Source organism: Oryctolagus cuniculus, chromosome 11, assembly GCF_964237555.1.
Source record: "Oryctolagus cuniculus chromosome 11, mOryCun1.1, whole genome shotgun sequence".
NCBI lineage: Eukaryota > Metazoa > Chordata > Mammalia > Lagomorpha > Leporidae > Oryctolagus > Oryctolagus cuniculus.
In genome coordinates, this window is record NC_091442.1 from 106,419,356 (window position 1) to 106,434,180 (window position 14,825).

Sequence of the window (14,825 nt, forward strand, 5' to 3'; positions counted from 1 at the left end):
CCCCATAACTTCCCTCCCACCCACAACCCTCCCATCTCCCGCTCCCTATCCCCTTCCATTCACATCAAGATTCATTTTCAATTATCTTTATATACAGATCAATTTAGTATATATTAAGTAAAGATTTCAACAGTTTCCACCCACACAGAAACACAAAGTATAAAGTACTGTTTGAGTGCTAGTTATAGTATTAATTCACAATGTATAACACATTAAGGACAGAGATTCTACATGAGGAGTAAGTGCACAGTGACTCCTGTTGCTGACTTAACAAATTGACACTCTTGTTTATGGCATCAGTAATCACCCTAGGCTTTTGTCATGAGTTGCCAAGGCTATGGAAGCCTTTTGCATTCGCTGACTCCAATCTTAGTTAGACAAGGTCATAGTCAAAGTGGAAGTTCTCTCCTCCCTACAGAGAAAGGTACCTCCTTCTTTGATGGCCCATTCTTGCCACTGGGATCTCACTCACAGAGATCTTTCATTTAGATTTTTTTTTTTTTTTTGCCAGAGTGTCTTGGCTTTCCATGCCTAAAATATAAAGTTGATATCTCATAGGCAAAATATAATTCATTTTTGCCTTTTTCTCTAATATGAAAGCCAATGCCTTTGAATTAAGGTGTTTAGACCATTTATATTTAATGTGTTGCGTTTACACTACCATCTTGCTATATGTTTTCTGTTTGTCCCATCTGGTCTTTTTCCTTTTTTCCCACTGTATTTGTCTTTTATTGGGTTAGTTATTTTACATGATAGCAATTTTATTTCTTTTTTTGGCTTATTAGAGACACAGTTTGGTTTCAGTGATTTTTTTTTTAAAGAATTTTCTTTCAGATTTATAGAACACATATTTAATTATAACTACTTTCTGTTTTCAAAAATGATTTATTCATTTATTTGAAAGGCAGAATTATTGAGAGGCAAAGGCAGAGAAAGAGAGAGAGGTCTTCCATCTGGTGATTCACTCCCCAAATGGCCACAATAGCTGGAACTGGCTGGAACTGGGCCAATCTAAAGCCAGAGGCCTAAATCTTCTTCCAGGTCTCCCACATGGGTGCAGGGCCCCAAGCACTTGGGCCATCTTCTACCGCTTTCTCGGGCACATTAGCAGGGAGCTGGATCAGAAGTGGAGCAGCCAGGACAGGAACTGGTGCCCTATGAGATGCTGGCAGTGCAGGCGGCAGCTTTACTTGCTATGCCACAGCACCAGCCCACATCGACTTTCAAGTGATGTGTACTACTCTTGCACAAGAAATTTCCAACAGTATACTTCCATTTCTACCATTCCTGCTTGGCATTATTATGGTTTTGCATTTTACTCCTATATGAGTGTAGGTCATATGTTTATGGAAAAATGAAGTATAAAAATCAGTTTGTTTTGTGCAAAAAAATTGAAATGCACACATACTTTTCTCATAATAAGCATTTTCCATGAAATTTTTAAAGACTCTTTTAATTAAGAGTCCCACAATATATAATCAATGTTGATTTAAACAACCAGAAATCCTTAAATGATTTAAAGTTTTGGGACAGTTACTTCACATTTAACCACATAATGACCATGTCCAGTACTCTTCACTCCTTTATATAGATCCAGCTTTACATCTGATATCATATTCTTTCTTCCTAACCAATTTCCTTCAACATTTCTTATAGTGCAGTTCAGCTATTGGCGAGTTCTTTCAGCTTTCGTATGATGGGGAAAGTTTTTTATCTTGCCTTTGTTGTTGAAAGATATTCTTAGTGGATATGGAATTTTAGATTGACAACTTTTCTGTTTTGGTGTCTGGGAGATATTGTTCCACAGGCTTCTAGTTTGTGCTATTTCTAACACGGGAGCTGCTGCCATGGTCTTTCTTCCTGTCAACATAATGTGTCTCCTCTTGGCTGCTTTTGAGATTTTTTTTTCTTTTTCACTAAGTTTAAGGAATTTTACTATAACATATAGCTTTCTTTTTAAAAAAAGATTTATTTCATTTATTTGAAAGACAGAGCCACAGAGAGAGGTAGAGGCAGAGAGAGAGGTCTTCCATACACTGGTTCACTCCCCAGATGGCCACAATGGCCGGAGCTGTGCTAATCCGAAGCCAGGAGCCAGGAACTTCCTCCGGGTCCCCCACGCAGGTGCAGGGGCACAAGGACCCGGGCCATCCTCCACTGCTATCCCAGGCCACAGCAGAGAGCTGGATTGGAAGAGGAATAGCTTGGACTAGAACCAGCCATGGCTGGGCTAGACTGAACCCAGGAGCCTAGAATTTCCTCCACTTCTGCCATGGTGGGTGACAGGGACACAAGCACTTGGGCCATCTTCCACAGACACATTAGCAGGGAGCGGTATCAGAAGCAGAGCATATTATCATTATCTATGGTTCCTCTGCAGAACTTCTACCTTTCTAACTCAGTTTTGTTAACATATGGGATACCGGCGCCAAAGGCCAGGGCATTAACCCACTGCACCACAGCACCGGCCCCAATACGTAGTTTTCTTCATGATATTTTTGCTGGGGGTTCTTTGTGCTCTTGGAACTATGGTTTACAGTTTTCATCAAATTTGGAAAATTTCAGCCATCATTTTGTCAAACACATTTTCTCCCTTCTCCCCTTTCAGGCTCCCACTGCACATACATTAAGGTTCTTTGTCCCACAACTCCTGAAGCTCTGCTCCTTACGTCTCCGTTTTTTCCTCTCTGCTTCATTTTATATTACCTCCATTCCCTGTCTTTAAGTTGAACAATCTTTTCTGAGTACTTAAGCTGCTGTAATTCATTTTTTAATTACAAACATCAACTTTGAGGCAATAGTAATGAGACATTTCCAATCTCTATGCATCAAGGGATGCAGTGTCTCCTACGAGGGAGATTGGAAAGTCTCTCCCTCAGTGTTGGCCACAAACATGAGCATCACAAGACACGTGCTGGGGTCCATCTGCAGGCCCCGCCCAACCATTCCCACTTCACTCCAGCAGGCGTCACCGCACTTCACTGGTCGGCATTTCCAGGTAGAAAGTTTAAATACAGAGACTGATTTATTGACATTTTAAGTTCTTCAGCAGAGTGAAAGGTGGCAGGACAGACAACCCTCAAACACATGAACATAGGTCTTTGCTAATTAGAGGTCTCAGCGGGACCTCCACAGAGTGAGAACTCTGGGCACTGTGAGAATCCAGTGAAGAGGAGAGTGAGGTTTATTTGGAGAATTCCCTTTTGTTCGTAAACAATTTCACATGGGAAAAAAAAAAAAAAAAGAAAGAGGGAGAAATCCATAACCTGGGAACCCTATGGGCACCTCTCATTGCACTGCAGATCATTACCAGGTGAGAAGGTATTTTATTATAATAATCAGAAGCATTATCTTTCTGAGGGAATAGTCCATTATTGAGCCTCTGCTTTGTTCAGACACCTTTGGTGCATTAGATGTACAACCTCTGCTAGTGCGAGGAGTAGGGGAAGAGAGAGGAAAACAGGAAGATAAATTGATTTTGGTGCCAAGAAAAAAAAGTCTTGAAATCTATATGTATGAGAAGTCTTCAAAACTTCATGGAAATCCACTTTATGGATTTCAAAGATTTTTGCACCAAAATAAGCGTATCCTTTAATTCTCATTTTCCACGAAATCTTTTAAACTGATACATAAAAATGGTACATATTTTTGAGTCACCATGTGATTTTTTTTCTTATTTTTTTAAGACTTAATTATTTGAAAGTCAGAGAGAGAGAGGGAAAGAGAGCTCTCCCATCTTCTGGTTTTCTCTCTAAATGTCCACACCGGCCACGGCTGGGCCAGACTGAACCCAGGAGCCTAGAATTCCCTCCACTTCTCCCTTGGGGGGTGACAGGGACACAAGCACGTGGGCCATCTTCCACAGACACATTAGCAGGGAGCAGTATCAGAAGCAGAGTATGCAGTACATTATCATTACCTATGGTTCCTCTGTGGAACTTCTTTCTCCTTTCTAGCTCAAATTTCGTTAACTATCAATCAACCTTTGTCCATGCCTCCTCCTCCCTGCTTGCCCCAGCCTCTGGCAACCCCCACTAGGCTCCGGGCGTCTATGAGATCAGCTGTTTCAGATTCCAGGTGATGCTGGTCCAGGGACTCGCCCTTAGAGAAACACCTGCCTAGACTGTTAAAAAGGACGCCAAGCCAGCTCCGGGGAGAGCCACAGGGACTAAGAGAAGGAACCAGGGGGAGAGTTGGCATTTCTCTGTATTCCCAGCACGGCCCAGGGCTGGCCCTGGTTCCCCAAATACCATCTCAGCCCAAGAAGGCCTAATTAAAAAAAAAAAAAATACAGCCAGTGGGGGAAGAACTATTTGCTAATGCACAGTTTATAAAAAGGGTCTCTTAGCACCCCTGGCTCGGCACTGGGGCCTCAAGGGCTTCGACTGGCTTTCTGATGAGCTTCCAGGTCTTACCTTGCCTCGGCTTCATTAAATTCTTTCCCTTCTAGGCTGGCGCCCAGGCTAATCCTCCACCTGCGGTGCCAGGACACCGGGTTCTAGTCCCGGTCGGGGTGCCGGATTCTGTCCCGGTTGCCCCTCTTCCAGTCCAGCTCTCTGCTGTGGCCCGGGAAGGCAGTGGAGGATGGCCCAAGTGCTTGGGCCCTGCACCCGTGTTCCAGAAGCGCCTGGCTCCTGGGTTCGGATCAGCACAGTGCGCCGGCTGCAACGGCCACTGGGGGGTGAACGAACGGAAAAGGAAGACCTTTCTGTCTCTCTCTCACTGTCCACTCTGCTTGTCAAAAAATTCTTTCCCTTCCTCTTCATTCGCCACACCTGATGCTCTCCCTCAAACTAAGCCCAAAATCTGTAACAAGACCGGTACCTAGTGACCCTGGCTGCTGCTCTGTATTGACACCAGATCTAAATCCGCTGGGCCGTTCAGGCTTGGGTTGTTTTTGGCAAATGTTGATAGCATCCAGTAGGGGGAGTAGTGAGAGCTTAGCCCTTCCTCTGACAACCCTCACCACACTTTGTAAACCAGTTCTCTGACTGTTAGTCCATGGCTCTCTCCGCCCTGAGCTAGCAGGACCATGGGAGCAGGGACCGGTCTGCGTGTTCACCCTCATACACCTGAACTTTACATGGTGCCTGGTTCTACCAGGTGGCAAATAATTTATTCCCCGTTATATGCCACTCCTGAAGAACAAACATCAGAGACAGAGAATATCAGAACCACAGCAACTTTCACCTACCGAGCACCTAATATGAGGGTACTGCAATATGTTTGTAGGAAATGGAATTAAAAGGTTTGTTGGTATAAAAATTGAAATCCATGCTTGTTTTTCCTAATGAGCATTTCCCACACCTTTGTTCCCATGTTCCACACCACGGAGTTCTGTATCCTCCCCAACACAGGCTCTGCCTTTGCACAGCTCTCACACCTTGTCTTTGCTACTCCTCTGCCTATCATGCCCTTCCCTTTTTAAGCATGGGCAACTCCTCCTGTGCCTTCAAGACCCCAGCTTAAGTGACTTCTTGGGGGGCATTTCTCAGACTCCCCAAGACAGCATAAATACTCAGGGCTTCCTCCATGGGGCTCCCTTTACTAGGCTTTTAGCTAAGAGACCTGGCTTTAGAGTTGAGGGTTTGGCTAAATTCTCAGCTTTGCAATTTATAACCTGTGAGACCCCGAGTAAGTTGTGTGACCTTTCTGACCTTCGGTCTGCTTACCTGCCAACCAGCACCAACAGCAGCCCCCCCTGGGGGTTGCCATGGGAATGACCTCATTAGTTTATAAGTGTATGACAAACGCTTAAGACAGAAAGTGAGATGCCTTCTGTTACAGCCTCTGTAATGACATCCACCTGTTTATACACCTGCCTCCCCTATGAAACCCTAGGTGGCCCCAGCAAGGTCTTCAATTATTTCTTTTTATTGGCAACTAGCACATAGTAGGTGTTTTGTGCATCCTGGCAGAATCCTTGTGTGTGCGGTTTTGAATGAATGAGTGAACCTGAGTTATTTGATTCCCTAGAGTGCCCAGGAGGAGCGGGGTCCCCCTGCAGCGGCAGGGGTACCTGTGCTGAAGGCATGGAAGGAAACGGAAGCTGCTCCTGCCAAGTAAGTTCAAAAATACGTTTGCCTTCACACCAGCTGTGCTCCCTTTCTTGTCTGCTGAGGCTTCTTAAACACACAGGTGCCAGGTGGAATCATCAAAAGGTCATTGCTAATGAGAACATGCAATCTGCCACCAGACGGCCTCTTAGAGGCTGGGGACCTTTAGGCAAGAGACAATTAACAACCTGGCCCTAATTAAACCATCTGCAAAATGGGTTTGAAATACTATCTATGCAATAATGTTGAGAAAGTAAAATGAAATTATATCCCGTGAGACTGTCTGGAGAAGCCAACCAGGTCTATAGAAGTTGTTGTTGTTGCTGCATTAAAAATTGCCGCCATCAGGTGGTGCTGTCCTCAACATCCTTCGTGAACCTCTGGGTCTGTCTAGTGAGGAATTTTTTGGTTATCTAAGAGAGTGGCTGTTGGCAAGTTTCAAGCCTTAGAGGGTTTAAATGCAAAGAATTCCTCCTGAAGGGGATTAAGCTCCACTCTGAAGAAATGCAAAACGGAGTTTTCTTGTCACTCATGGGTGTCACTCATGGGATGTCCCTGTTAGCACCTGCCATCTATCTATACCTTTGGGCTGACAAAGCCGCTTTCTTCCACACAGCTGTGGCTGCTTGGTGGGAAAGGACACCAAAACGGCAGGTCCAAAGGAAGAAACAGAGTCAGGGAGTCAATAAAGGCTCAGATGTGTTGGAGAAACAAATACTGCCCGGACCATCAGTAGCAAGTTCAAGGGCTTCTTGGGCCACACAGGTCCCTTTGGGTCTAACGTCATGTATCTTGCAGGAAGGCTTTGGCGGAACAGCCTGCGAAACCTGTGCTGATGACAACCTGTTTGGACCCAGCTGTTCACAAGGTACATCTGATTTTTCATGTTAACACATTCATAAGGGATGGGAGAGGCTGTTTGTTGCAGGAGTAGAGGGAGGGATTCGTTGGACAGTTATATATAATCAAGTCTGTGGGGAGAAACAGAAGGTTAACCCCTCTGATACAATGCAGTCAATGAAGAGGCCCTGTGTGATTCTTGGACTTGCAAACTGCTATTTGCCAGTAACGCCTCTGGCATGGGGTAGGCAGGGAGATGATTCTCTGAGCTCTGGGGCCCAACAGTCACCTGTTCTATGCCTGCACAGTTACTCCCTTAGACCTTTCTGGATCCTGGTCTCCATGGACACCCAGAATTTTCTAATTCTACCACAGCTGCCACCACATTCTAATTCTTCCCTTTTGTGAGTCCAAAAATGTGTGCTGTGGCCAGGGATTATTGGTTCCAGATTAAGAAACCTCAGAGTGACTTCTCTATTCTCTGATTTTTGGTTGCCTCTGGAAGCAGACCCTTAGACAAGGATTTGAGTACAAGTAGTTTATCTGGAAGGTGTTTTCAGTAACTTCTTGATGTCAAGGAGGAATGTGAGGAAAAGTAAAGGGTGTGTTATCAAGACAGGCACCATTGTGGATGGCTGGGAGTCAGTGAAAACCACATAGCAAGCTGGTGCCGTGGCTCACTAGGCTAATCCTCTGCCTGCGGCACCGGCACACCGGGTTCTAGTCCCGGTTGGGGCGCCAGTTCTGTCCTATTTGCTCCTCTTCCAGTCCAGCTCTCTTCTATGGCTCGGGAGTGCAGTGGAGGATGGCCCAAGTCCTTGGGCCCTGCACCTGCATGAGAGACCAGGAGGAAGCACGTGGCTCCTGGCTTCAGATCGGCACAGCGCGCCGGTCATAGCAGCCATTTTGGGGGTGAACCAATGGAAGGAAGACCTTTCTGTCTCTCTCTGGCTGTAAACGTTAGCAATTGTTATTACCTGTTATTCCCAGCAGCCTCCTCGTCTTAGGTTTCTTCTCCCACCACTCTGTAAAGCACCATCTCATAAAGGTGTTAGCAAGACCAAATTGCAGGCAGATAGTGGCATTCAGTGTGGATTTAAGATTAACATGACGGCCAGCGCCGCGGCTCACTAGGCTAATCCTCCGCCTGCAGCGCCGGTACCCCAGGTTCTGGTCCCGGTTGCCCCTCTTCCAGGCCAGCTCTGTGCTGTGGCCTGGGAGGGCAGTGGAGGATGGCCCAACCGCTTGGCCCCTGCACCCACATGGGAGACCAGGAGGAAGCACCTGGCTCCTGGCTTCGGGTCAGCACAGCGCCGGCCGTAGCGGCCATTTGAGGGGTGAACCAACGGAAGGAAGACCTTTCTCTCTGTCTCTGACTCTGCCTGTCAAAAAAAAAAAAAAAGATATTGAAATTGAAGTCAGTAAGAAATTATAATTGATAGTTTAGAAATGACATGTCTGCTTCTGAATTGGCCCTTCCCTACTACAATGCTAGAATTAAATTATATTTAGTAAATACTGAAATGGGAAGAGAAAGAAGAGAGCTAGCATTGCTTAGTTCCCAAGAAAGTAGAGGAATTGTTTGGGAAGAAGATGAACTGGGTTGTTTTAACAGACAGGCGTCGATGACTGGTGAACACAGGTGCACCTAGAGAGTCTGAACATTCCCAGACCATGAAAGTAGCCTCTCTTCACATTTGTCTGTGCCATGGAGAAAGGCCAAGTGAAAGGGAGAAAGATGATTTAGAACTCTGTATTTCTAAGTAAGGAAACTGGAAACCTAAACTGAGAGCTTGGGGTGGGGGGGATATTTCCCCAACCCAGATCCTAACAGAACTTCCTGTGATGTTGGAAATGTTCCGTAGCTGCATCAGTCAACATGGTAGCCACTAGCAACGTGTGGCCATTGAGCACCCGAGGTGTGGCTGGTGCAACTGAGGGACTGAACTTAAAATTTAATAAATACAAATTGAATCCAAATAGCTACACCTGGCTTGTGGCTAGCACAGCCCTAACACAGAGTGGTTGAAGTGGGCAGGCTGCGAAGTCAGACTGGCCTGAGTTTGAGAAGCACCACAATTGCTACGTGACCTAGGCCAAGGGACCTAACCTCCCTAGGCTGTAAACCGGAAGGAATAACACCTGCCTCGTGGGGCTGACAACATAACAAAGCTTACAGCAGCATGTCACAAGCAATCGAGGGGAGCAAGAACTAAGTGACAACAAAAACAATCCACCAGCAAGCAAAAAGGAATGTATGAAGGAATGAACCGGTGAGGGAGTCAGTAATGGCTGCTTATTTCCCATTGGCAAGAACTAGAACCTGTGAGTGTTTTTTAGCCAGGCGTCCACTAGGGGCCAGTGTTGCTTCATCTAATGTGATATCGGTCCCTAGCATGTGGCAATTCTGCCTGGACCTGAGATGGCTCCATTAGGTGCAGTGTATTTTTAACAATGACTTTACCCTGCCACTGGAGCATTCTCCTACCAGGCTGTTTATTGGTTTGGAGATGATTTAGAGCTGCACCAGCCAATGCCAAATCCCTACCCTACTCAGTGCCCAGCCCCCAGCTAACACAGGATGCAAAGCCCATTTTCTCTGACATGGCTCCCAAATCAGTCCAACAGAATAGCTAGCATTTACTGAGTGCCTACTGTGTGCCAGGCAGTCTCCATACTCTGTGGGTGTTCTTTACAACTTAAGTGGGAGCACTCCTTCTGTGGACAAAAGGCAGAGGTCACTCCACGAGGCCATGCAGCTGGAACAAGTGCAGAAGCAGGATTTGCCCCCAGGTGTCTGATTCCAGCACTTAGGATTTCAAACACTGCACCATCCTGCCTCTGAGTGCCTACTACATATCAGCCCCTAGAAGGCTGATGGGGATTGTACAAGGGAGAGATTAGGTCCCTGAGACTAAAGAGCTAGCAATGTGGGCAACAATTATGTTACAAAGTTGCAGAAGAGCCAGCAGTTGGCTCCTGCCGTGGAACGTGTCTTGGGACCATGTACACTATTACCCCTCTGGCCAAAATGGTCACGACTTGGACCACTTCAGTGTCACACGGTCCAAGTTTCACATGTCTCTGGAGATTTGCTGAGGCCAGTTCACAAAGTAGCAATGGCCCGTTCAAGGACCATCTGGGAATTCCTCTGCTGCTTTCCCTTCCCAAGGACACTTCCTTGGCATCGGCTGGCAGCCCTGCAATGCAGTGTCAAACTCCCAAAAGCAGCTCGTGCCAGGTCAGCTAATCCAGTACAGAGGCTGCCCTGGAAGGAAGACAGGACACAGGAAGAGGCTGGTGCCAGGGCCTTGCAGCTAGGAGGGCAGTCTTACCACCACGGACAGCTCGGGCAGTCAGTATCTGAGTTGTGAGCAGGGCCCAAGTCCCTTGCCTACTCCGTCTTATGCCACTCAGCTTCATCCACGGGCTGCATGACCACACTTAGGATGTCAAATCTCACTGTTTCTCTTAGGATCTAGCTTCTCTCCTACACAGTGAGCTCCTTCAATTTAAATATTGTGAATTACACACACACCTAGTGCCTACTATATTGTCTGCTATTGGTGGGATCTGAATAAGCAGTTTAATGTTCTATTTGTTTGCATCTAATTGAATGGAAAAATGAGAGAAAGAAGTCTTCCACCTGCTGGCTCACTCCCTGAATGCCCGCAATGGCCTTGGCTGGACCAGGCCAAATCCAGAGGCCCAGGACTCTAGCCAGATCTTCCACGTGGGTAGCAGGGGCCCACACGCTTGAGGTATCATCACTGCCTTCCAGGATGCGTTACCAGGAAACCAAACTGGAGTAGCCAGGACTGAAACCAGCACTCCAATACGGGATGTGAGCATCCTTAGTGTTGTCTTAACCTGCTATGCCATAAAACCCACTGCTGCAATTTTAATGGAATTGAATCTGCTCTAGTAAAACCCATACACTGTGGCTCCCTCCATAAACGGCTTCTCTCCAGAACTTGTCATTTCCCAAAAGTTGCAGCCACAGGTGGATGTTGCGTGATTTCTTCTAATGGAAACAATGGCAGTTGGGTTTGGAGGCAGGCTGGCAACTGAAGGAGGCTGGCAGGTGCAAATCCAATTTAATTCTTGACGTATTTATACACAGAGGTTTGTGAGCATCAAATTAGATATTGCACACAGAACACTTGCAAAATGCCTGGTAGATAGTCAATGCCTAGAAAAAGGTGAGTGTAGGGCCAGGTCTAGAGCAGGGTCAGCAAGAAGCATGCCTTTGGTGCAAAATTTAAGAAGGAACCAAAAATCTCATGGAAGCTAAATAATTGTTCAGGCTTCCTTATGGAGCTAGAAATTCAAAATCAGCAGAGCCATGTTCCTTTCAGAGCTTCTAGAAGAGAATCCATCCTTGCCTCCTCCAGCTCTGGCAGCCTCAGGTGTTCCTTGGTTGTGGCAACATCACGCTAGTCTCTGTCGCCATCTTCTCATGGCCTCCTTCCCTTCCTATTGTAGGGACACCGGTCACATTGGAATGAGGGCTCACCCCACTCCAATACAGCCTACTTACATCTGCAATAACTCTGTTACCAAGTAGGGTCAATCTCAGATCCTAGAGATTAGGACTCTAGCGTATTCTTGGAGGCCAATTAGAATTAATGAGCAAAACATCTAAGTGTTGAAGGATTCAACTGCACATTTTCCTTCTCCTGCCTAACTCTCCTCACCTTAATCCTGGCCCTTGACAAATGCTGGCCTTATTTAAAATTTAGTTGTATAGTTGTAAAAGGTACCACAAAGGTTATTGAAGGGTAGTATGATGGGGATTCAAAACCTTCATGAAAAGTAGAAATATGTGATGTGTTTATTTTAAAAATAAATTTTTTGAAAAAATACAAGATAAAATGATTTTAAAATAAGTAAAAATGCTTTGAATCTTTCAAAATAAAAAAATTGAAATCTGTGTAGGTTTTTTTCATAATACATGTTTTTCTTGAACTTTATACAAGATTGATGTATTTGAAAGACAGTTACAGAGAGAGAGCACAATCTTCCAATGAGCAGGGCTAGGCTAGGCCAAAACCAGGAACCTGGAACTCAATCCAGGTCTCCCATGTAAGTGTCAGGGGCCCAAACACTTGAGCCATCTTCCACGAACCAGCGCCCCTATGGGATGCTGGCATTGCAGGCAGTGGCTTAATCTGCTGTACCACAATGCCAGCCCTTTTCACAAACACTTTGAGGACCCCATATACAGAGCAAGGGAAGACAATCCAGGCAGATCTAACCTAACAGGGAAGAGAAATAAATGAATAGAGAAAGTGCTAGTGCTGGCCGGTGGCTGACCTAGTGAGAGCACAATGTTCCCCAGCTAAACATAATCTCAGACTCGCAATGACTGATGTAATGAGACTGACTAGGCCACTGCATGATAGTGTCTTAACAGAGAAGAGACAACAGTGGACAGCCACAAAAAGAAACCATAATGCAGTCGTGTGTCACTTACTGACATGGATCTGTGCTGGGACATGCGCCATTATGCAGTTTCATTGTTGTGTGAACGTCAGAGTGCACGTCACACAAACCCAGGTGATTCAAACCAGTCACTCCATGGGCCCTTGTGATGCAGTCAAGCAACATGACAGATGTATGTTCTAACCAGTAAAGTAACCAACATACTGTTTTACAGCAGTCATTTTTCAATAAGCAAAAGGTACTCTCTAAAATGTAAAAATTATATCACAAACATGAACTAGTAGTATAGTCATTTGTTAGCATTATCAAGCACTAGGCACTGTGCATAATTGTATTGTTATAATTTCATACAGCTTGCAGTGCAGTAGCTGTGTGTGCATCAGCATCCCTGCAAACATGGAAGCAAAGCTTTTTGCTGCAACAGTGACACCTACAACATCGCGGGGTGAAAGGAATGAATGTTTCAACTCTGTTACAATCCAATGGGATTACCACCCTTGAGCAAAAATCATTATGCAGCACCTGACTGTAGTTGCATTAGAATGTAATAGTAAACAAGGTAGAAAGAAAGTGCTACCAGAGCCCAGAGGAGCACAGGGTCTGGTTTGGGACCACTAAGATGGCACCACAGAAGCGGGGGCTTTGGCTGGCCTTGAAGGATGAGGATGTCAATCAGTGCACAAGGGAGAGAACCCAACTGATATGAAAGTATGGAGGTGTGAAACTGATAGGCACATCCTGTTACTTCTGCCTGGCATGTCTGTCCTAGGGCAGCCTCACCCCACCTCTTCCTGGCTAATTCCCATTGGTCCACCATGTCCTAGCCTTTCATATTGTGTCGTGATTGGCTGTTTTCTTCTGCCATTAATCTGTGAGCTCTTTGAGAACAAGGACTTTGTCCTGTTAACTTTGGACTATTAATCTCTTGCGCAGTACCCTGATTGCAGTAGGTGTACATTAAGTGTTGCAAAGGGAGAGAAGTGGGGAGTGAACCGAGTCATCTCCATACTTAGAATCCAAGGTATATAAAATCTAAGGTGGAAGGTGAAAGTGAAAAATGATAAAGGTCAGAGACACACTGGGGAGGTCCTTGTTTGCCAGACTGAAGCATTTAGATGTCGTTTACCTGGTAACTGAAAGTCATTAAGTTATTTGAGGGAAGGCCATCCTGATGTCACCGCTAATCGAAGGAAACAGGTGGGATGGAAAGAGGACAAATTGAAGGGAGCAAGGCCAGCTAAAGTCTACTGCAATAGTCAAAGCAAAACATGATGAGGACCTGAATGAGGGACAGTACCAGGGGATATATGAGCAGAAAACCGAAGTGGGAGATGTAATTAAGAATGCAAATGATTATTAGACTTTATTATTATTAACTAGGCTATTAGATGGTTGGACTACTTTATTAATTCTGGCTTTTCTGGTATTTTTGGCTAAGTTTTTAAGCAGGCTGATCTTATTATTATATTGCACCTGAGCTGATATTAAATTGGCTTACAAAGCACTTGAACATGTGTGTGGTAGCAGAAGAATGGTCCCCAAAGATGTCTGTGTCCTAAGTGCTAGAACCTGGGAGGAAGTGAGGTTACCTGGCAAAAGGGAATTAAGGTTGTTGAATAGTAGACTTAGCTTAAGGAAGTTGCTCTGGGTTATCCAGGTAGCCCGATGTACTCACCAGGGTGGTTGTAAGTGGAGGAGCAGGGCTGATGAGAGAACCAATGGAGAAGGATTGTGTTGTGAACTTTGAGGACAGAGAAAGATTGGCAGAGACAAAAGATCTTCTTTCCTGGCGTATCCAGAAAAAACAGTCCTGATTTGAGCTTAATGAGGCCTTAGGCCTCTAGAACTGTAAGATGAACTCATGTTGTATTAAGCCTCTAGGTTTGTTTCTTTTTAAGACTCATTTACCTGAGAGGCTTAGTTATAGACAGGGAGAGACAGAAAGCTCTTCCGTCTGCTGATTCACTCTCCAGATGGCCACAATGGCTGGAGCTGAGCCAATCAACAGCCAGGTGCAGCTTCTGGGTCTCCCACGCAAGTGTAAAGGCCCAAGCACTTGGGCTACCTTCTACTGCTTTCCCAGGCCATCAGCAGGGACCTGGATCAGAAGTGGAGCAGCCAGACCTTGAACTGGTACCCATATGGGATGCCGGAGCTGCAGGTGGATGCTTAACCTACCATGCCACAGCACCAGCCCCAAGCCTCTAGGTTCAAGGTAACGTGTTACAGCAGCAATGGAAAACTCAAGCAACTTGCTTCACAGAGGGCTTGGAGACAGTGGTAGTGGAGCAACCTGACAGTAAATCTTGATATGAAGGAGCCACAGCCTGGGTGCTGAGGAGTTGACCCTTTACTTTGAGGACCCTCCATTTGTCATCTCTGAAATGACCTGTCACTGAACTGAAAAGCCTTCTATTTCGAGTTAGAAAGCATGACAAAGTCATTCAGACCCAATAGGTTTCTTTTTTTATTTCTTGCATTGCC

The 14,825-nt window shown here is 45.6% G+C and overlaps 1 protein-coding gene across 1 annotated transcript in view; it reads left to right on the forward strand.

Moving 5' to 3' along the window:
- STAB2 (stabilin 2) overlaps positions 1–14,825 on the forward strand; it is a 209,702-nt gene that overhangs the window by 16,249 nt on the left and 178,628 nt on the right. Inside the window, exons 4-5 of the mRNA XM_051845830.2 lie at positions 5,977–6,062; positions 6,855–6,924. Of these exons, the coding sequence (XP_051701790.2) occupies positions 5,977–6,062; positions 6,855–6,924 (156 nt within the window). The remainder of the gene's footprint in view (positions 1–5,976; positions 6,063–6,854; positions 6,925–14,825) is intronic.